At 35.3% G+C, this 23,318-nt stretch overlaps 2 protein-coding genes and 1 long non-coding RNA gene across 5 annotated transcripts in view; 1 reads left to right on the forward strand and 2 right to left on the reverse strand.

Annotated features, from left to right (window-relative positions):
* Positions 1-23,034, reverse strand: part of LOC126876117 (uncharacterized) — a 46,011-nt gene extending 22,977 nt beyond the window's left edge. The window contains exon 1 of the long non-coding RNA XR_007693930.1: positions 22,397-23,034. This is a non-coding gene — a long non-coding RNA (uncharacterized LOC126876117). The remainder of the gene's footprint in view (positions 1-22,396) is intronic.
* On the forward strand, positions 50-17,780 carry LOC126876101 (venom serine protease Bi-VSP-like). Its single transcript, XM_050639011.1, has 7 exons — positions 50-1,826; positions 13,021-13,724; positions 14,346-14,636; positions 15,144-15,341; positions 15,512-15,607; positions 15,680-16,503; positions 16,914-17,780. Exons 2-6 carry the CDS (start codon positions 13,622-13,624, stop codon positions 15,700-15,702), a joined length of 711 nt encoding a protein of 236 aa, XP_050494968.1. The 5' UTR covers positions 50-1,826; positions 13,021-13,621; the 3' UTR covers positions 15,703-16,503; positions 16,914-17,780.
* On the reverse strand, positions 4,495-16,994 carry LOC126876108 (omega-amidase NIT2-A-like). 3 transcript variants are annotated; one of them, XM_050639019.1, is made up of 4 exons: positions 16,912-16,994; positions 12,062-12,246; positions 11,499-11,667; positions 4,495-5,190 (listed from the first exon to the last, which is right to left on the reverse strand). In XM_050639019.1, exons 2-4 carry the CDS (start codon positions 12,143-12,145, stop codon positions 5,159-5,161), a joined length of 285 nt encoding a protein of 94 aa, XP_050494976.1. In that variant the 5' UTR covers positions 12,146-12,246; positions 16,912-16,994; the 3' UTR covers positions 4,495-5,158. The 3 variants fall into 3 exon arrangements, 2 of the variants coding, with proteins under 2 accessions (XP_050494976.1, XP_050494975.1); XM_050639018.1 differs by lacking the exon at positions 4,495-5,190 and adding an exon at positions 10,665-11,224; XR_007693928.1 differs by lacking the exons at positions 4,495-5,190; positions 11,499-11,667 and adding an exon at positions 9,471-9,673.
* Positions 23,035-23,318: the final 284 nt, after the last annotated feature.

A 23,318-nucleotide genomic window follows, 5' to 3' on the forward strand; every position in this document is an offset into this window, starting at 1 on the left:
TAGCAAGGTATAATATGTTAATAAGGTATAATATAATATGTTCCGATGACGTTCCGAAATACGACTATCCTCCTAATATAATTATTTTTTCATTACAATAATATAAGGTTTCTCATGTAATTTTTTGTTACATTTGCGAATTCAACGAGTTACACATGATTTTTCATGAAACACGAACGTTAAAAATATTTGATACAGCCTAATTATAAAAATTGTTAGAAGCAAAAGTCATAGATACTATGTGCGAGTATCGCATGAAACGAACAGCTATTAAGAGAACTGCAGCAATATTACAAATCAAATAACAAAACACACTCGTCTGTGACGTGGAAATTCTAAAATCTAAAATCTAGAATATTCCTTACCTTTTTTCGCAGATTATAAAATATCTTATTCATACTACCTTGCATCGATAAATCACCGTTCATAGTGACACTTTCAAATCGCCTATCGTTTCTCAATGGATACGAGAATTTCCGTTTATTACTTTAAAAACAACCCGTCCATTACGTTTCTCTTAAAAAATTCTTTCAACTCCGTTGAAAACCGAGCATCAAACAAGAGACAAACGATTTGTTGTCATGGAAATGTTTGGTTCACACATAAGCAACGCACAAATATAATGATAGAATAGCTGAGTGTGTGTACTGTATAGTAAGATGGATGCAACATGGAAATAGAAAGAGAACACCATGTATAGATACTTCCTGTCCTTGTTTAATCAGGCATGCACACTAGTGGACACTGACGCTGCTCGTATACCGCTGTTACATATTTCCTGTACAAGTGCGCGTCATTAGACAAGGACGGAACATCCTCTCTCTACTTCTCTATCGCGCTTTTAGTTCGCTCACGCGCTCTGTACTTATATCTATTACATTTCCACCATAAGCAGCGGCCGTGCAGTGACTTACAAAAGTTCCGAACGGTTCCATCCTGGGCGGACGGTTAATTGCGTTCGGTACTTCGAGGCAGGAAGGTGAGTACAGAATCGCTCCTCTTAGTACTCTTATTAGAAGTGTTATCATCGAATATAAGTTTTTTCAATAAATTCTTATCGTTTTACAATTTTTCTAGAATACAATGACGTCAGCAATCGATCATTTTCGCGAATTTATTGTAAATTAATTGGAGGAATATCTGGAGTTCTTTATCGGTTTCGACTGTAAAATCAGCAACTATTCGAATTTTTCATTCATAATTGTGACATTTTCGACTCTTCCGTTGCCAAGACCCTCTTGAGAGATTTTTGGCACGTTCCATCACCCTTGTTAAACGAGTGCACATTGGTGGATATATTGATTTTAAAAACCAATACGTGTACGAGATTTATTATCTCACTGGGACAAAGAAATCCGTTTTATTCGCGAATTTTCCGTGTTTCTTCTTAATTTTCGTGAGTGTCTGGCGCGGAGCATTATTTGAATGAACTTTTCATCGTTCAGATTATATTTCGTTTAAAAAGATTGAAATTGATGTCGAGAAGAAATGAAACAAGGTGCTCGGGTATTCTTTCGTTTCCCGGGGAAAGAGAAATATGAAAAAAACGGTCGTTCTTCCTTCTGCCATTTTCGTCCATTACCAAAATGGTATGACCCAAGTGTCCCGGGCCGTGAATCAATCAAGCGAATTTTGAATAATTTTTGAATAATATCCAGTTAATAATTTGTGAAACAAATTAATTTCATTTTATTGTTGGAAACAAATTAGTTGGATTTTTCTTTCTTTAGCAGTTTTTGCCAGAGTTGACCTGACGTGCTACTTCAGTTTCCATCTTCGCTTCTTGAAACTTCCAACGTCCTTGGTGTTGGAGTCTCCTTGCCCAGGTGAGTACATAGCTTCTAGATACTCGTCGCTGTTCATCCTTACGAGCCTCTCGAGCTTTAGTTGTCAATTGTTATCGTTAAAGGAAGAGAAGCTCGCGACAGATGTTATCGAACAAATCGTTTATTCTCGAAAAGTTCGAACTTGTTCGTTGCGTTTGAATATATATGGACGGACGCCATTTTTCATGACATCATCATGATTTGTCATGTCGTGAGTATAGCTTCTGACTACCATATGTTTGTGATTTATGTGAAATTTGACCACTATACCGTGATAGAATAATATTTCCAATGAATTATAAATATTTTACATTGTGAATTATAAATATTTGTTACAAATTATATCGTACTTGAGGTGAAAATGAACCATATATCTGCTTATGGAATATGAGGTAGTAAATCATTCGAAACATAATAACGATTAATTAAGCACATATACAATAACGTTTACGAATGAATATTGCGAATTATTGTATGGCTTTAATGCGGTATTTAATGTTTTGATTGCGGTCTTTGAAATGGTATCATAGGTGCTGATATAATATCGCGCGAAAAAGGAAAGACCAGTGGTTAATATTGCAGGTGCACCAGTGCGTTGCGCTCGTCGAGGGTGGTTTTGACGCTGGTGCCGAGGAAAGGCGCAGAACGTGTTCGATCGACCCGCGAACGTAGCCTGTGCTCATACTGCGACAGAGTTCGTTTCAGTTAGGCTCAGTCGCTGTTTGTCCGTCGACAGCGTATAGTCGCGTCGGCCTACGATTCCTTTTTTCTTCTTGTTTCTTGCGAACTCTCTCGCAACAGCCGTTCTATACGTACGCCGCCAGTATATCGCGTGATCATCGTTCCCGTTGCTTCCCTTACCCTCTCACGTCCTTCGAAGAAGACCTCCCTTTGGTTTTTCCTTGTTTGGAGGGAATTCATCGCTCGGACACATGGACTGCGAAGCACGAGGGTTGATCGAGGCATCAGCGTGATGTACTTTTCAGGTTTCATATTTTCTCTATGATACTTTCTAAGGAGAATTTGGAAGATATATATTTTTAGGAAATAAAGGTTTTTATGGAGTCATCGATAAGTTAGAATTTAATTAACTCTCTTATAACAGGTATTCCAATTTTTTAATATATAAATTTAGTTTCCTCTATGGTGTTAGAGAACATAATGCGAGCATTTTATGATATAACGAATATATTCGTATATATTTTAGTTTATTCATTCGTCAAATTTCCCTAGTAGGCCGGCCTGCAGCTCACATGCAGTACTTAGTAAAAATTTGTTTTGTTAGAGGTTGGCCATTCTTCTTGCTATAAAAATATCGTGAAGTCATATCATATGATAAAGCACCTTCTGAAAGCTAGATGCTCGATAACGAGCCTAATGATTCTCGGTAGTTTGTAATGTCAAGCTTTGAATTGGCGAGATCGCTCTGCTGTCAAACCGCCGTCCAGCGGCGACCACATTCTTTAACCACGTTCAAGGGGTATATCACGCTACAGAAACCATCAAAGGGTTTGCAAGTTAGTTGCCTTTTAGAAGTGGGGCAGTTGGTTGTTACATGTCATCCGTAGTTGCTGGCTGTTCTCCTTAGTCGCCATACATCATAGAGACGACGGTTATAGTCGCCAGTTGTCCTTGCTAATGGTTGCTTGTTGTCGCTAGTTAGTTCTCGTTATCGTTATGTATTCCATCAATCACGCGAAATTTAACGTATGGGATTTTATTCTTCTTTATTCTTTCTGTAGGGAGATTTTTTAAGACGAGGAAAATATAGAATATTTCAAGACGACGGTAAGGTTTGAATTTAAGTAACTATTTTATGATACAACAAAGTGGAAAAACGATTTAATTTTATAAAGTTTAAGGTAATTTTTTAAAAAACTTCGAATTTAAAAAATTCAAATAGATATCTTAAACGTAATTAAACCCTCCATATCGTAAGAAATTAAATGAAATTGCGCAAGAAAGTTAATACATTTAATGTATTATTTTAAACATTTATTTAAAAACATTTATTTAAAATTTAAGTGTAGGCGTTGACGCGCGCGCGCCATTCGAAGCATTTGTCAGTTCGTTACATCTGCGGTAAAAGTTGTAACTACGAAGAAGCTTAACACATGGTGCGTCTCAAGACGACAGTAAAAAGTATTAAGAGATTTTTCGAGATTTTTTCTTTTAAGTTTCCAAGTACTTTTTCTATTTAACTTCTTTTTTTTGCATTTTCTCACAATATTCGATAAATAGAGACGAAATATGACAGTTCTTAGTTCGGGGATTTATTGGTTCGAAAGTTACTTCAAAAGTGTTTCTGGAGTTTGTGCGGTTAATACTTTTAAACTACTGAGTACGACTTATTCCGTATGGCTGGACAAATCTTTGTTGATACTGTAAGCGTAACTGGTCCGGATATTGTCTTGTGGAGATAGAAAAATACACGAAGTATTGATTGAACTACATATTTTTTTAATTCTTTTTTAATTCTTTTAGTTCTTCATATATTGATAATAGAACGATATTCCGCTACTTTGAGCACAATATAGTAATGTTTAAATAAATAATAAAATTTACGCATTTCGTCTTCATGCGTCGATAAGAAAATGCAAAAAAAGTTAAAGAAAGATGATGCGTAGATGCGAAGTTTAGTCAGCAATAATATTTAAAACCTCTAAAATATATTGTACACATTTATTTGCAAATAAGCTCAATGAAATTAAACTGTAACTGTGTTTCCAATAATGTCTTCGATGTATTGCTCGCCATTATGTCGGATTAACAACTCTAAGTGATCGACCTTAATCACTAAATGGCGGCCGTGATTCAGTGGTATAGCTTTACATATGACGGACATCGCAGGCGCTTATAAGACGTCTATTGTGAAACGTTTCCAATAGCACCGTTTATGTGATGGTGAAATCTGAATATATATATATCGCTGAAATATATATCGCTTATCACTTGAGTCTGACACGATCGTTTTTAAATAGAATCACAATTTTTTATTCTTTACAAAATCAGTCTATAAAGATTATGTGCAAATAAAATAGATAAATAGATAAATGGTTGTACAAACTTATAAAACAGATATTACAAGTATATCTAAATAAATGATATATTTATAAATTGTAATATTTGATCTAAAGTTTAAATAAATAAAAGAGATACTCGTGACTTACAATAAAAGTATTTTTTTTTTCAATTTTTAAACAAAGCAAAAGTGGATAACAATTTTTCAAAATGTAAAAATCAACACAATGGTTGGTTTCTTTAATTAATCAATAACGTTTAAAGTTAATTAATGTCCAGAGTGGTTTGTACATTTTGTATTTCGCCGTATTTCAACGTTCGATGTGTAAATAGAACTTGATGCCTGAAATATCGAAAAAATAATTAAATCCGATCGTTCCGTCGAATTTGCAAATTGTATACTCGTGTAAAATCGAGTGCGCTTGTGTATGCTGATACGAAATGTGGTAGTATATTTTTCTTTTTTCGATTATCGTTATCACTTTTTGTGTGGAAAAATTAATTCCGTGAATGGAAGTGCAATCAATACGGTTTATCACGAAATAATAGCACAACGACGGTACATATTGGTATTGACGTCAGCTTCACAAAATTTCTCGAGTATCGCGGTCGACTATTTGGGTTAAGAATTCATTTTCAAGGTTCTACAAGCACGAGTATCTTATGGATATGAAATTTTCAGTGTACATTTTAATAACCATATTTCATATTGCATGCTGCGGTCCAAGAAAAATCCGCAGTTAATATTCTGCTAATCCCTGCTGCTTTTAAAGACCATAAGTAGTCGTCCGTAAGGTTTAAAAGATTTCGAGTAGATTTGTATTACGTATTTTATCTTCTAATTTTTAAAGAGAGGGTCGTGTTTAATTAATTGAAAATGACGAAACTGTAATGGGACATTATTATCAAATATTAAACGTGGTTCCATTGGGTACTTTTATGGTCTTTGCGAGATATATATGCATTATACGTTGCTATTAGCAACGCGTAGCGATGAACGATGGAGAGCAGTACCTTCGTTATCTCGTCTCGGTTGTGTACATATCAGTAATGCACAGTACTCGTACTAAATATCTTACAAATTCCATACAGATTTTCAGATTAGTTTCGAATAATACCAACACGACCATGATAGTCACAGTACAGTATTAAATAGTGCCACTATGCATAATACACTCCTAAAATGTTTCTACAAATATATTTATCCGAATATTTTTGTCAACTACTATATCCTAACCACGATTTATTAAACAATATATAGATTTAAAAAAGAATATATAACGACATTACTTGTTTAGGCTAGATTGGTTTAACTTGTATAGTTTTAATAACTGTGTAAGGTCAAACAAGAACTTATCGTTAGTTTGGCGAGATTTGATTACACGAAGCAACATAATTGCTTTGAAACTCAGGACAGAAAACAATGTCAACCGGTAGACGCGTTTGTCTGGTGAACGTGTAACGCGTGAATAATAGATAGCGACAATCACGCGAACGCTAGTTACAGCTGACTTGGCTTACATTGTAGCATTCAAACTAGAGTATACGAGCCGTAAGCGCTATTGAAAGTTCAAAGGCCGACTAGTGAGCTTCATCCTATCTCATTTTTTAATCAGGCGATGGATCGACGAATCGTATTGATTTCGAGAATTATTATAGTTCTGTGGCAATTTTAAAACGTGGTTTGTCTAATCTTGTCTCGTTAGCTACAGACTCTTTGGCGAGCAGCCTGAAATTTGATCCAGTTTCGAGAAAATGAAAAATTCGTTTCTTCTCTTTGCTTCCCTGTTCCCTCTTTCCTCCTTTTTCCCTTTTTACATCGCGTTAAGACCCGTTAAATAATATTGACTGCCGTGGACGCTGGCTGAGAAGTGCACTTTATAACTAGCTTTAAAATCACTGACGTCGATGAGGACAAAGGTAAGTTAGAGGGTCATTTATCTGAGCTGGTGTTATTCGACCTGAACTCTGCAGCTTTTCAGAGCATCTTTCGTTTTTCTTTTAAGAGCAGAGATGTTAACTGGTCTTTTGTTACGTGTAAGAAGTATGTATTAAAGCTTATTTAGCACCAATTGGTTGCTCAAAGTCGAGATATACATACCTATATTATATTAATACGTTACAGAAGATTACGCGTTAGTTAGCTTATGAGAATTTATAGTGTGTCACAGATCACAAAAGCAGAATGACTACTTTTTCATAAACGATATATGTATATGAATTGAAAGTTTAACTATTACGCCACATACTTCTCTCGATAAACGTCGTCGAGTGCATATTGTTAAAGAATATTAGCCATTTGAATTAAATAGTTTCGAAGATACTAATGCTTCTGTGAAGTTTTTGCAGGCTGTTAATTTTTTATTGAGATACTACAAAGTTTGAATAACTTCGATTAGAAATAAAAATCACATTACATTAACGCGTAGAATGTAACGTAACGTAGATAATGTAAATATAAATTATATTACAAGGAAATAATACGGGTAAGTAATGTGAAACATTCTGGTTAAAATTGCATCCTTTGAAGGCTAGGACACACAGTACTTACGAAGTAGATTAAGTACCAAATGGGGTACTTAAGAAAATTCATGTTGTCATTGTTTAATAAACATCTTCAGCTAATAGCTTTCTGCAAAAGCTGGTTTAAGTTATGCTAGCTTATTCCTTATTAATTGCAATTATATTGTTCGTATCTCCTAGAGGATTAACAATCCATTTTTATAATGGATAATAAAAGTAAATTCCTATTAGGTTGTCCCAAGTTTCTTTCGTTTTATAAAGAAATGACAGATGCACAACATATTTTGTTTTATGTTATTCTATATTATTTTACATTAAATTGGAAAAAGGTGGATCACACGTAATTCAATAAAATAATATAAAACGAAAAATGTTGTACATCTATTACTTTCTTATAAAACGAAAGAAACTTTTGGAACAACCTAATATTTCTCTACTACGACGCTTTTACAGTGCTAAAATATTTGATAAAAATGTTAAGAAATTCTAATATTGATTTAAGCGTATCGATTTATCTGCTCTTCATATTTAATCAAACAGAAATTGTTAATTATGATTTCCACTTAAAAGCGGATTGCATATTATGAGGATAAATTATCAAATTCATCTCTAATATAGACATTAGAGAATCATTCATAGCCGCAATCCTGTTTACCGCTAACATTCCTGGTACTCAATAATTCATTAGGTGACTGCTTTAGCCACACAGAATACACCTACAAATAATTAATCGCGATTAATATTCCATCGACTTTTGAAAATCCCTCATGTGATCTATTTCATGCGATGAGAATACGTATAAATTGAGATTGCGATCGACCATCCTCAGTCGGATAAATCGAGTGATTCAAATTATAACACAAAAAAAAGTTAAAACTAGTTACATTATCTTATTCAATTTTTATGTATTATTTGGCGGAAGAAACTTTGGTAATTGGTAAGTAAAGTTCACCTCCTTAATGTTAATGATTTTAATATGTTATTAAGCTCAAAGTTCTAAGGAATTTTCTATATATATATATATACATATACATAACTGTATGCGTATATGTATAATATACGTATAACAACCAAAGTTCAGCTCTCAAGTGTACGCAAAACTTTTATGTTCATTTTACGCTATACCAGTATGTTTCATGAATTTGTTTGCTAACAGTATCGAAACAAATAACAAGCAGAGGACGAGCTATTCATGAATTGTTTTGCCAGCGTGTACGCTCCCAATATTTTCTATTTGAGAAAACATACTTGTTGCTATTGCAACTACAAATATTTTTACAGTCGACGCTTTTGCCGTGAATCATTGGCTAACATGTAAAATCGAGAAAAAACATGGTTTATTGTGATGGAAATGTGGAAAACCGCAAAACCGATATAGAAGGGAAAATAAAGGAAAGGAAGATAGATAAGTAGAAGCTTGGGGTCAAGTTTAATTCACTGAAACCGAGCTGCTTGTATTATCACAAAACAAAATTGCCAGTACGTCAATTCCGTACTCTCGTCCTCGCGAAAATGGTTTCGCTTGTTAAGGAAAAACGAAGAGACAGGGAAGAGAGGAAAAAGCAGACGGAGAGCGCTTTTAAAAAGCTGGCGAACCGTGTGTTACTACAACGAGACACGCGATGCTATTTGTCGCTTTAAATTGTGCCGCAACTCGTTTTTGAGATCTTTGCCAGGGGCGCGTTAAAACATGCTGAAAATATATTTCTGGCTTTTCTGGGGTTTAACTGAAATATGACAAATAACGTTGTAAAACATATGTACTTATGACTTACAGAGTAATTGAGTGTACAAAATATATAGTATACAAAATAGCCAGCGATTTAGGGCTTTAAAAGATCAAAAGGAAAGAAAAGAAAAGAAAAGAAGAAAGATAATATGTTGTGGCAGTCTAAGTCGATCTAAGAAAATAGATAAAGGGGCAAAGCTAGTTAATCTGGAAAGAATCCAAGCGTCAATTTCAAGCATTTACAGAGAATCAAGCGGGCTGGTTAAAGTCGTGAGTTGAGCAATTATCCCGCGTTAGGTTCAATCAGGTTAGTCCCACGCGAAATTGATCCAACCATGCGAAAACGAGTGTATTCTGATTTCTGTCGCAGATACTTCTGGCTAGTGCAGTACCTACACGGTGGTTGTTGAAATAGCCGCTTCTCATCTATTTTCCGCAGCGCGGACATCATCCTTTGATCCCTTACGACTAACGAAGTTTTCGAAGATGTACGGCAGTTTGAGATTCTACTTGAAAATGATCATGATTGCGGTCTGTGTGCCGTCTGCTCTTCTTTTTGTCCTTCCGTTAAAGACTGGTAAGTTGATACTGATTAATTATGCGATCGAAACCCTATATAATGGCTACAAAAATGCCGCTAATATAATATTCCTTCTTTCTTGTATCTGTCTGCCTCTCAGGTCGTTTTACTAATTACAATAAGTAATTTCGACTTCTTTGCGCTCCCTTTTAACGCATTCGAGACCGAAAGAAATTCATATCAGTCAGTAGGCAAGGGTATAATATACATATTTTATATATAACTTATGTAGTAATGTATATATCATGTTAATTTCATATTTTTTTCAATATAGAATTATTATATATATATATATATTACATTACTACATAAGTTATATATAAAATATGTATATTATACCCTTGCCTACTGACTGATATGAATTTCTTTCGGTCTCGAATGCGTTAAAAGAGAGCGCAAAGAAGTCGAAATTACTTATTGTAATTAGTAAAACGACCTGAGAGGCAGACAGATACAAGAAAGAAGGAATATTATATTAGCGGCATTTTTGTAGCCATTATATATGGTTTCGATCGCATAATTAATCAGTATCAACTTACCAGTCTTTAACGGAAGGACAAAAAGAAGAGCAGACGACACACAGACCGCAATCATGATCATTTTCAAGTAGAATCTCAAACTGCCATACATCTTCGAAAACTTCGTTAGTCGTAAGGGATCAAAGGATGATGTCCTCGCTAGGGAAAATAGATGAGCAGAGGCTTTTTCAACAACCACCGTGTAGGTACTGCACTAGCCAGAAGTATCTGCGACAGAAATCAGAATACACTCGTTTTCGCATGGTTGGATCAATTTCGCGTGGGACTAACCTGATTGAACCTAACGCGGGATAATTGCTCAACTCACGACTTTAACCAGCCCGCTTGATTCTCTGTAAATGCTTGAAATTGACGCTTGGATTCTTTCCAGATTAACTAGCTTTGCCCCTCCCTCCCTTTATCTATTTTCTTAAATCGACTTAGACTGCTACAAAATATTATCTTTCTTCTTTTCTTCTCTTTTCTTTTCTTTTCTTTTCTTTCCTTTTGATCTTTTAAAGCCCTAAATCGCTGGCTATTTTGTATACTATATATTTTGTACACTCAATTACTCTGTAAGTCATAAGTACATATGTTTTACAACGTTATTTGTCATATTTCAGTTAAACCCCAGAAAAGCCAGAAATATATTTTCTGCATGTTTTAACGCGCCCCTGGCAAAGATCTCAAAAACGAGTTGCGGCACAATTTAAAGCGACAAATAGCATCGCGTGTCTCGTTGTGGTAACACACGGTTCGCCAGTTTTTTTTTTTTTTTTTTTTTTTTTTTTTTTGATATCGGTGACTGCCATATTCTCTTGAGTTTCCAAATCGTAAAGAATCTTTCCCCAGGGATTGGTCAACTGTGTATGTCCCCATGCGACGTAACTTGCTTAAGGAACACGAGCCGGTGATATGCAGGCAACGTATAATTGATTATCATTCGCTCTGAAACGCTGAAGTAATGACCAGTGCAGTGGTCCAGTGGTCATATTGAATGCCGCTGGATATATCAGCATTTGGCAACCTAACCCAGAGAAGCAGGAAATATGAAGCCACCGAATACTAATTAACTTCGTAGTTGCACGGTTCACATTCCATCATTTCTGAATATGCGAGGACAGTCCTCTTATTGTGCTTTTAATTCTTTTATTTGTTTCATTTTCAGCAAATATACTGGTTTTTTAAATTAAGCTTCTTTTTATACGGAGTTACAGATTATATTAATTTTATATAGAATATATTTAAGAAAGATATTTAATTTTTTGCTAGTTAAGTATTGATCGATTAAGTTACTGTACCTTTGTTCCGATAAATGCGTGCCATTTCCTCGAATCTAATATCATAGCAAATGCCAATACCTATTTTGCAGCCCTTCACATCGAACGTCGTTAGGGAGTTACCAGGACTGAGTGAATCACTCTCTCGAAAAGTAATCTTATTAGGAATGTCGATGTCGAATAGATGTACCTAATAACATAAAAATGTAGTCGCTAATTCTATTGCTGCAACTTTTGTAATTTAATATCAAAGTTACCAACTCCTAAACTTTAATTATTTTTTATTTAATAACTGACAGCGTTTTTATCACTTTCTTTTATTAAAAAATCTTATCATTTAATAATGTTTAAAAAGGAGAAAAGATAAGTATAATAATATTTTAAGTATGTGAAAAATTTATATTACACATTACAACAAAAATGGGCGTTTCCCGTATCATAACGTATTTTATAAACCGTAAATTATAGAATTGGTTATAGTATACGTATGTACATATGTATATTCCTAAATTATTCCTAGATAGAGTCACTTTCTTCGCCCCAATATTTTCAAATTCAAAGCCATAAAGGAATATATTACTTACCTTTCGGTGTTTTGCTATCAAAGTTCCATCGGGACCCCAAATAGTACAGGTATTGTACAATTTATCGCCCCCTATTTCAGGCATCGTACCACCAACTACATAGATGTTGTTTTCTTTAGCTGCGTTCGATGAAGCAACGCTCGTTTCACCATCAGGAATACTCTCGGCGTATTTTGGAAAGTACTCTGCATTGCAATATTTCAATTAATGAAAAATAACTGTCTTTTGTTCCAACCATAAATTAAATTGAAATGTTTGTCAGTTTTTTATTTTTTAAATTATTAAAATAACTAAGTTTTATATTTCGACTTAATTAAATATGCAATTACTTAGCTAATAGTATATATAATAAATTGTTTCTACAGGTTCAAAATGAAAAATGAATATTTAGAAATATTTAATTACGACAATGCTATTTGTGTTAGCATCAGTGGCTTGTTACTCAACGACTTTGCTAGTACTTTTTCAAACATAAAGTTAGTTTTCAATTAACACTTATACTAGAGGCGGAATTATAAATGCAAAATAATTGATAATACTAATTTATAAGTACCTAATTATTAGTATCTTAAAAAATATATTTATACAAAAATCACGATAATCATGAAAATGGGGAAATCCTATATTCTCGAATCAATTCACAATTTATTTTGCATATTAATTAGATTCCGCGCTCATCAGTACGTACTCACTGGCGACATCGAGAAAATTCCTGTATCGGCAATTCCTCGTACGACCAGAGGATCGGAAATATCAAAGGATATTATGGCGCAGCGCGAGTGGAGAAACAGAAACATATGAGCTTAACACCGTAATACTCTTATCATAGAAATAGAAGCAGTCCTCAATTCCCGCCCTCTAACTTCTATCTCCACCGATCCAAATGATCTCCTAGCCCTCACTCCCGGACATTTCCTCATTGGCGATTCATTAATGTGCTTACGTGATCGAGATTTCAGGGACATTCCATCGAACCGACTCTCCAAATGGCAGCATATCCAACAGCTTAAACAACATTTTTGGAACCGCTGGCATAAGGAGTATTTGAACGAGCTAACCAACCGCAATAAATGGAGCAAGGGTGGACACAGCATCCAAAAGGGCACAATCGTCATCCTCAGAGAGGACAACGTTCCCTCCATGCATTGGCCTCTGGGCCGAGTTATCAAGATTCATCCAGGCGCCGATGGTGTCATCCGGACAGCTACAGTTCAGACGGCAAAGAGCATTTTGGATCGGGGCGTCAAAAGGCTTGTCCCACTGCCAATTCAACCCGATCTCGAGAAACCCGAACAACTAGCCACCGAGACGAAATAAGATGGGAACTTCAACCACACCTCCCTAGTTTGATCGGTACCCTCTCAACGGGGGGAGAATGTTACGCCATGCGGCTTACCATAGGTCATATTCTTAACTATCGATCGCGGCACTATAATGTCGCAGACGGATCGTCGTGTCTGCCCGGCAAACAAACATTGTAGTGGCAAGCGCATGGTTCATTAAGCAGGGCGACTTCCAGAAACGTCGACTCGTGGCCCGTATTTTACCTCGCGTAAAAGAATGTGGCGTGATCCGAACGTAGTGGGGGTCGCCTTCCAGAAAAAACGAAAAAAATCGAAAGGCGTTCAGAACTTTTCGAGATGTCGAACCGTCAACACATGTGGTATGTCGCGCATTACTTATCAACCAAAACGCAGTTACATTTTTTTTGTTCCATTTATATCTTTCTAGTTAATAAGTTGTTGAAATAAACATTAATTTATTTGTGTTAATTCTGTGGAATTTCGTTGAACTACCCTTATTATCATAATCGAAATAAGGGGATCGATCAGTTCGTGGCGTCGATTATTTAATCGTAACGGGAACTTACAACTCTCGTTGACGTGCTATCTCGCGATCGCGTCTCTCCGCGAACGGTCGAAACAAAATGATTCACACTAAAAACTGTCCTGAATTCCTAAGAATTTATTTACCGCAAAACTGACAAAGTGTTTATTTAAAACATGAGGTTGAAGGTAGTCCTTTTCTTTCATTTCATTCATTTTCATTTTCTTTCTTAAGTATGGCTAACACAATATCTAATCAATTAAAATTTTATATTTTCACGTGAAAAGTTTCTTTAGATAATTATTATCAACATGATGACTAACTCTTACGGATTAATACGTGTCTGTAGGGCAATCCGGTGGACTTGATCGGCCTTTTACTTCGAAAGTTGAGTAATCGGTGTCGCTTTCTTACGCATCTTTGAACTGTATAAATGTTTTAAAATTGTTTGATCCAGAATGTACCACACCGGACAATCAAGAAGGCAGGTGCCTTGACTACAGAAAATGTAAACCTCTGCAAGAAATATGGCAGATACAGTACCGTACAGCCACCGATTTTTATAGACGATCAGTGTGCAGATACCAGGGCAATGTTACGATCGTTTGCTGTCCGAACGATCCAAACAAAGAGAAGAGAGAAATTTTAATAAAAACTGTGTATAAGTATAAGGCTTTGCGACCACCATACTGTGGTTTTAGCAACGTCTCTCATACCAGGGTGGTCGATGGTAAACCAGCTGAACTTGGTACGTTTTATGTCTTTCTTTCCGATTAATAATAAGCCATTTACTGCAAAGAATGAACTTTAAAGGCATTAAACAGCACATCAATGTACATTTCAATTAGACTAAATAATAATGCTATGATTTTATCGGTAGTAACTTTACTTATTAACTTGAATTATTTCTTTCTTTTACTTCATGTTAGGAAGAGTATCTTTTTGCTTGAAATAAAAAATTGATATAGGAGTAATAATATGGATAGAGATCAAAAACTGTTAGGGCAGAAATTACACGTTTGAACTTTATAGTTCAGTATAGTTCAAATAGAAATTATATAGAATTATTTAATAATTTGTATTCCACTGGAATAAAAATTTAATTTCTGTCTTTATCAAATCTCTATTTCAGAGTATTTGTACGTATGTACTTATCGTCTGCTGTATGATCGAATATCGAATAGGTAATAATCGTTGTTACCCGTTATGTGAGAAAAAATTATGTATATTCACAACTATGACTATTGCATTTTAGGCGCTTGGCCATGGATCGCTGCATTAGGTTTTCGTAATCCCCGAAACCCAGACAAACCACTATGGAAGTGCGGAGGTTCCCTGATATCGGCTAGGCATGTTTTGACCGCAGCACATTGTGCACATATGGATGGAATAGAAAACATACACAATCATAATATTGCCATTCTTAGATTGGTGGAGGAGGTGCCATTTTCGAGTAAGTCCTCAAATATATATATATATATATATGCTATTGAGTATTACTGAAGTATCATATCCTGAAATTTCTTACTGTACACATATATTGTGTCATAAAGCGTGTATAATTCTTTCTCATACTTTTGGTCATTGGTTTCCTGCATTTTCATTTATTTTTTTATTTTTCAGGGTACGTATATCCCATTTGTACGAAAGAGCCCCTACGAAAGAGCAACTTCGTCGGCTATAACCCCCTTGTTGCTGGATCGGGAGCATTAAGATATAATAAGTGATATCAATTTTATAATAAAATTAAATAGTTCCAGTCTTAAATATCTTTCTTATTTTCTTCGTAGGACGACCACGACGTAATGCATTAATGGAAGTACAAATGCCAGTGATTAAGAACGCCGAATGCAAAATAGCTTATTCCAAATTTCCTAATGCACCTGATATCACTGATGGTATAATATGCGCCGAACATGCTCAGGGTGGAGAGGATTCTTGTACGGTAATTAAGTTACAGAGTTACTACAAACTATACGGTATCTGAAGACACGTCGATTCGAATTAACATCAAATCGACGTCTTAAACATTAAAAATAATAGATAAACACAATTTAATAGTTTTGCCCACTTCTCACACCTCGTTATGGTATTTAATCTAATTTCCTTCTAATCTTAGTTTTGCTCAAAATACATATAACATGTACGTTATAAATTGGAGTATTTCAATACACAAATCAATAGAAGATTATTACTGTATATAAGTATAATTTCAATACAATTCGATCGATATATTTCAGTATCTTTGATTAAAAATTTAACGATCCTTTCAGGCTGACCGCGGCGGACCACTGCTGATACAACATGAATTAACCTCGTATTTAATAAGTATTGTGTCTTATGCTTATAAGTGCGGCACAGCTGGGTATCCCAGCGTTTACACTAGGGTCACATCGTACCTTGACTTCATTCTCCAAGCGATGCAATAATATGATATTACTGTTCCATAAATATCATTGTGTAAAAAACGTAAAGTTGGATTTTCTTATTGTGGAGATAAGAAACAGCTCAAATTTACATTGTTTTGTACGTTACAAATTATAGGCTTAAAATGTACGAAATGTAACTTTGAAACGACACTAATTTTTTACGCACGATAAACCTCCACGACTTAGGTATGTAAAGATGATAAACGTGTATTAATTCTATTAATTTGGTAATAATAAACCAACTTTCTGAGAAGTTCTGTAAATTTCGTTTCTGTTGTATCAAGAGAATAATGGAATATTCCACTTAGATCGTATACTTCTTGTACGTACGTACAAAATTTTCCGGCTAATCTAAAACACTTCATAAGATAGAGAGCTTCTGGAAATTCGGACACAGAGAGTGCATAAAATACAAGATAAGTCTCGTGTCTTTCAAAATTATTTTTTATTCGCTAAAAACGTCCTGTGTACTCATGCAATCACATGCAACCTCGAAACTTCACTTATTTTTTATCACTTTCCAATTCAATACACAGTTTCAGCATTTTTGACTATATGTAAGAGAAATTTCCATTCAGCCAAAGGTGTACTTACAGATTATAGATTCCTATACGACTCTCAGTAAAAATTTATCCGCACTCCAGATAGTTAAAACTTCTGTCGACCGTATTGATCCATCTGCACTCTTCGTATGACGTCAATATCTGTTCAGTGCTGCTGCGCAGGTTTCTTTGTGTTACGTCAATTCGTTTGTGACCGTTGCGCGAGTAATGGCGCTTTGCAATGGTGATTTGCAGGAAAACAGTGCAGGATGCTGTGATTCGTTTCTTGTGGTCGGAGGTTATGTTTGATGCCTATATTTATCAAAGATTTAATGCACATTATGGAGAAAGTGTTTTGTCACGAAGTGTGTTTGAATGGGCACAAAAGTTCAAAGAAGATCGCACGAGTGTTATGAAAAAACAGCTGGACGCCCGTCCACATCCACGATGACAACATTGAACGTGCTCATGAACTTATGCTCTATGGAATAGACGAGTGACACTGGATAATGTGGCAAATCATTTGCAAATCAGCCACGGCTCTGCTTATGCAATAGTGCAGGACAGATTTGGATTTTAAAAAGTTTGTGCGAGATGGATGCCGAAAAAGCTGATGAAAAGGTGAAGACGACGATGCATTCGTGGTTCGCAGCTCAGCCCAAAACATTTTTTAATGAGAAAATACAAAGGTCCTTCGGCAAATGGACAAAGTGTATACAGAAATCGAGTGATTATGTCAAAAAATGATGTATGTCTTTTTTGACAATTGCTTAAAATAAATTCTACACCGACAGAGCGGGTAACTTTTTACTCACCCTCGTAAGACACTTAAATTTCCAATCTATTATGATGAATAAAAGAGCTTATACTATTAAATCTAATTGTATTTTGTTGCATGAGAGTACACGTGTATGTGATGTACATTACCTTTATATCCCCTTGAACGCTTCAATATTGCGCATATATACTATATTTTGTACAGCTTCTATAAAATTTCGTATGTTTGTTTAGGCTGTTAATCTAGAGGCTGGAGTACAAAGAAGTGGCACAATGATGTGGGCTGATGACATTTATAATTATCAAGGAATCACCCCTACATTCGCTCAGGTATATATCGTTGACTATAACGTATTTAACATATATGATTGTTAGAATATTAATAATTAATTTTTAATTCTATCAGAATTTTAATGAAACTGTCCCTTGGGAAGGAAGAACTGATACCTTGATATCACGGTTTGTACATCCTATATATACGACAAATTTTAGAACATTATATAACGAAGAACCAGATCGTCGTGGCCATGTGATGTGAATAAAAGGACTTGAATTTGATGATATTTTTATAATGTTAGATAACATAACTAAGTATCTTCACAGTAAGATAGGATGACATGGTTTACATGATCTTAATGTTGTTCACTCGAGTGATGATATTATAAGGAAAAGCGTAATATCACAGGTAGGATGATTCATAATTTAGAACTACTAACTCATGTATGTATTAAAAATTAAAGAAATATATTAAATTTTATAGGATATTTATGTTTAGTAACCAGTAATTCAGAGATTGGTATTCATGGTTACTATAACGAGGCTGTAGAAACGCACCCTTTCTTCTTTGCAAATGGTCCTGTATTTATGTCTAAGCCGAAACTGGAACCTCTGAATAATTTAGATTTATTCTTGTTATTTTCTAAAATACTTATCTACAGTATACCATAAGGAATGATACCGTATCGCACCTAATCAAGTGCCTTAAGAAACATCAACAGGATATCACAGTAAGTAATCCCTTATCGACAGATATGTAAGTAAAAGTTATCTGTCATTGTTATACACAATTATGTGTTAGTGTTATACACAGTTATTTATCATTTTCTATTAATTCAGTTGTAGCCACTACAATATCTATGACACTGGTAGTAATTATAAGAACAATAATGATGTTCTATAAGAGGAAATGATGATTAGGAACAAAAACTTACAGGTAAGTCAAAGTATATGTTATTTGCCATTTGAAAAGAAAGTTACTAACTTGGAATTTTTTGATAAATAATAATTGTGCAAAATATATTGGATTTCAAATTTGTCAAAAATTGATATTTAAGAAGCATTGTAATAATATAACATTAATATTTTGATTTTTCAGAAGATATCATGCGGTGGATGGATAATATGCAAAAAATATTAAGCAGTATATGAATTTTCCTATTGCGTAGAGATAACAAAATGAATTTTAAAAAATGTCGACACGGTAATAAGAAATAGCATCATGACAAAGAATATATAAAGACAGTTTCATTTTTTATAAATAAAAATTTGTTGTTCCAGATTTTGAAATACAGTGAAACGTTTAATTAGTATCTTAATATCTTTAAATAATTATTATTTTAGAATCAATTGTAATTGTATCATACGTACTTTTGAATTCGTGCAAGAACATATGTAATTTTGAAGTAGTTATTATTAGGAAACTGTTAGACGCGAACAGTATGCGAAAAGTTAGTATGCAGTGTAATAATTATCAATCAAAACACAAGAATTAAATTCTTGAGGAAAAAATTTCCGGAATTTCTTATTTACATGATTATAGAGAAATCCATAATAAAAAGGAGCTGCTTTCTAATACTTCGCTTCCTTGTAATGCCTACGTTAACAATAATGAGGTTCGACTTTTTGTTTTTAGAGGGATACTGGAAAATTTGAAAGTACAGTACCATTGGGAAGAAAATCACGATATTGAAAACGATATTTGCAAGTAAATTTCCAAAAAATCTGTTTTCAAATTTTCGCTTTCTATTTCACATTAAAAGAAAGGGAGGGCTGCCTTCTTTTTCTGCAAGACAAAACAAACATTCTGAATCTCGTATCAATGAATGATGTCAATAAGTTATTTTTCTTTTCAGATTGAACAATATTCCAGATTTATTCATAATTTCATACTACGCGAAGAATAGACTTTCATAGGTATATAAAGGAAATATTAAGTATAGGAAAACTCTTTTTCGTTGTAGGTGACATATGCTTCACGGTTGAACACATGTATTTTTGAACACATATAAATGAAAAAGTACTCTTATGGAGAAAAAGAATTGATACCTTCGATTGACATTAGATAATGTATATAAACTTATGAACAATCACTATCAGTTTGTATTTTAGGTACACACGCAGATTTGTTGGAGTTCTTATAAAATGTACTTCCTGTACGAACGTTTTATTCTTCCAAATTTTACGATACTATGTCTCATATAATAACTATATGGATTAAACGTAATATAAATGATCCGAAAATAGACTCGAACGACATTAATTGTCTTTCTATTTATACCAATATCGAAAATACAAGTAAAGCTGGAGCAATAGTATGCAAGAATGTACTATTTATTATTTTAAACCAAATCATAGCATATTCAGAATGCACAGTATTATCATGAAACGACGAGTTTTATGTTAATTCCGACCGATTACAATACCTTTCTTTCGTTTACAAGGAACGACGAGACTGGCAGTTGCGTGATTTCCAATGCAAAAGCCGCGATATCTGCACGATAACCTAACCTCAACCGATTTTGTTGTACTATTCTTATGTGGACTTCGTTTGTACCACTTTCGTAACAAAAATAGAATACGTAGAACACAGCATTCCGTTATGCGATATTGTCGATTCCTAACATCCGAAAAATCAGAGATAATTTTTTCCCTACAGTTGTACATTTGTGTGAAAAATTACGAACGTAAAGTTGTTTGGTGCATGCACAGTCCTCCCCTCCGCTGCATTTGCGTGGACATGCTAGAAAGATTCACTTTTCCACGGTGAAACTGTATGTATTATAATTTCATTTTTACAAAGGTCGAACATCCTACTATGCATAAATTTAATATTAATACAAGCAGGTTTCCTGTTAAGTATTACATCTGACGTATAAGCACACGTGTGTACGAGCCTTGGTTTTAAATGTCTTATAGTAGACACCGAAAAGATTATTCAGTTGGATATCTGACTCAACATCAATATTTTACTAGGAGATAACATGTTAAGAACACGTTGGTGGATGGCATGGGAGATGATGAATGAAGACATACTTCTGTGAGATACATAAAATAGTAGTCAGAACGTATTTTGGCGCTTGGGGATAGCAACAGCTTTTTTTTGTTTTTATTTATTTGTTGAAATTACAATCAATTCTCGCGTTGAGAATTTTCAGTAATTTTTCTGGCGTGGCGCAGTGACATGGCTGTTTATTTACAATAAGTTAATACTTATTATAGATAGGTATAATTTATAAGTATTATAAGTAAGTGCATATGCTTAATTTGGATAATTAAATGAATCTAACGTTTAGGTCTAGCGAGTAGTGCCTCTTCAGCCTGCGAATCTGGTCCGTCGTATCGAGTAGTCCAGTGATTAGGGGGTTTCGGTGTTTCTTGACTCTTTTGCTATATCTGTCGCTATATTTTGCTATTTCCTCTTTGACTGTAGGTATCTTGAGGTCGCGATGGATGGTTTCGTTGGTAACATACCAAGGTGCGTCTATTAAGGCTCTTAGCGCTTTCGATTGGAATCGTTGTAGTATTTCGATGTTGGAGTTACTTGGACAGCAACAGCTGGTGATACTGTCATACACCTCCATTTATAAACTTTCGAAAATCGATGTGACCTTCAAACTTTAGTGTATTCTGTTTCACAGCACAAAATGTTTCCGAAACGTAAGTTTATTGTTACAATAAACTTGACTAGTGGCTCTGAAATACTATCCTTGAAAAAACAATGGGGAAATTGGAGCAAAAAAAAAGAAGGAAATAAACAAAGACCTTGTTGGTTCGTAAAAATAAAATATGCTACAGGAAAAACTTTTTCCAACGGATTGAGATGCGACAAGCTTTAAAAGCTATGACGCGAATCGAGCGTTTGTCTACAAGAGCGCATTTTTGGTGGATATATATGTCGGAATGACATTGGGGTTAGGGTTGTCGGTGTTTGAGGAGTCTTCATTGAAGGTAGCCATCGTTGCGGTGTAACGAAGATACGATTTATTGACACAGGTATGAATAACACAGGTTTTGACAATCTACCACGGCGGTGAGACGTCCGCGACACTAGTGACAGTGGTCTCCGGTTCAATAACGAATCCGCGGCCAACGGGATGACAGATGGGCGTTCTCGCTGAATCTAAGTCTGACTCGTAAAAATAATTGCTGAGCGTAAAGACGTTACTCTTTGGTCGACGGGAGCGCGTAAAAGAATGCCCGTCCCGTCCCGATGATGTCACAGAGGAAAACTATAATGGGGTGTGTCTAAGGACACGAGATCATCGGATTCGTCGAGGAAAGCCTTCGTTTAGGAAGTAAGGGAAATTGACGTTGCTGCTAATTGGTCAATCTCCATATCGGTGGTTAGAAAAAGATGCTAGCCGCCCTCGAGGGAAAGTTGCTAGTGGGAGACGCCGCTCGTTGAAAAATATGTCTCCCCTATCTTCCCGTAGTTGGGACAAAGACTGTTTGTCTGTTTGAAGGACTTTAGTTAACTAAACCTTAAGATTTATAACGGGCCCTCGGGCTAGCCGAACATGTACTGCGGAGACGCATCGACATCTGGCAATCATCTTACTCGAAGAATAGGGTCTGCGTGTGGCGAGCCACGGGACAGAAACCGTTGGAATGTTTACTGTCGCGTGTCGCCACGAATATTTCTTTTAAGGAGAGCTATAGAATTACTCCATACCTTTGTTAGGCAAAGCGTTCATCCCTTGACCGCGGCTACGTTGGGCGACAGACTGTCACCTCGAGCCAAAGCTCACCGTCACTAATCTCGAACAATTACAATCGGATTGAATAACTACAATTGTTCAATTACAGCTATAGTAGACTCTAGTTTACAATGTTGCGGGATTATCTAAAATTCCAAAGGCTCCGGTGTTCTTTCATCTCCGACATATAATTATATAATGACTCATTGAAAACCAGCTTTCATTTTTTGTTGATAGTATGGTAAGAAAATGTGAAGTTCGAACGCTTGTAACAATTGCCTGAGTTGCGTCATCCTTGGTTTTAGGAAAAGATAGGGAAGTCACTGAAGGGTGTCGCGGCTTCGATGTCTTTCGTAGCTGCGACGCGGAGGCCTCTCGGTTGTTCTTTGAACAATCGTCAACGTGGACGAACGTCAAAGCGAAACCACGCGAATTTGGCATTTCCGATAATACGGAACACTGTAAACGCGACTGCGTTGAATTCGTTCGATTAATTCCTAGCAGTATCTATAAACAGTGAACTTAAGGCCCCATACACAACTGCATACGCTAGGTTGTAAGAAATAATAGCTATATAAGTATGTAGCGGCGCATGAGTTAGAGAACGATGCAAATCGAGAGCGACTCATATTATTGTTTTGCCTCGTGACACTTACACAGTCTTGACGTACATGTAACGTCAACAAATATCTCCAACAGACTCAGG

The sequence above is a fragment of the Bombus huntii genome, unplaced genomic scaffold, assembly GCF_024542735.1.
Source record: "Bombus huntii isolate Logan2020A unplaced genomic scaffold, iyBomHunt1.1 ctg00000064.1, whole genome shotgun sequence".
Classification (NCBI taxonomy): domain Eukaryota; kingdom Metazoa; phylum Arthropoda; class Insecta; order Hymenoptera; family Apidae; genus Bombus; species Bombus huntii.

What these genes read in the sequence shown, in the direction of transcription:
- LOC126876108 (XM_050639018.1), bottom strand. Translation starts at nt 12,145, where the DNA reads ATGCCTGAAATAGGGGGCGATAAATTGTACAATACCTGTACTATTTGG. An exon ending in TGATAGCAAAACACCGAAAG is followed by an intron (nt 11,668 to 12,061) that starts GTAAGTAATATA and finishes TTATGTTATTAG; the next exon opens with GTACATCTATTCGACATCGA. An exon ending in ACGCATTTATCGGAACAAAG is followed by an intron (nt 11,225 to 11,498) that starts GTACAGTAACTT and finishes TCTCTGGGTTAG; the next exon opens with GTTGCCAAATGCTGATATAT.
- LOC126876101 (XM_050639011.1), top strand. Translation starts at nt 13,622, where the DNA reads ATGTGGCGTGATCCGAACGTAGTGGGGGTCGCCTTCCAGAAAAAACGA. An exon ending in TGGTAAACCAGCTGAACTTG is followed by an intron (nt 14,637 to 15,143) that starts GTACGTTTTATG and finishes ATTGCATTTTAG; the next exon opens with GCGCTTGGCCATGGATCGCT. An exon ending in ATCGGGAGCATTAAGATATA is followed by an intron (nt 15,608 to 15,679) that starts ATAAGTGATATC and finishes TTTCTTCGTAGG; the next exon opens with ACGACCACGACGTAATGCAT.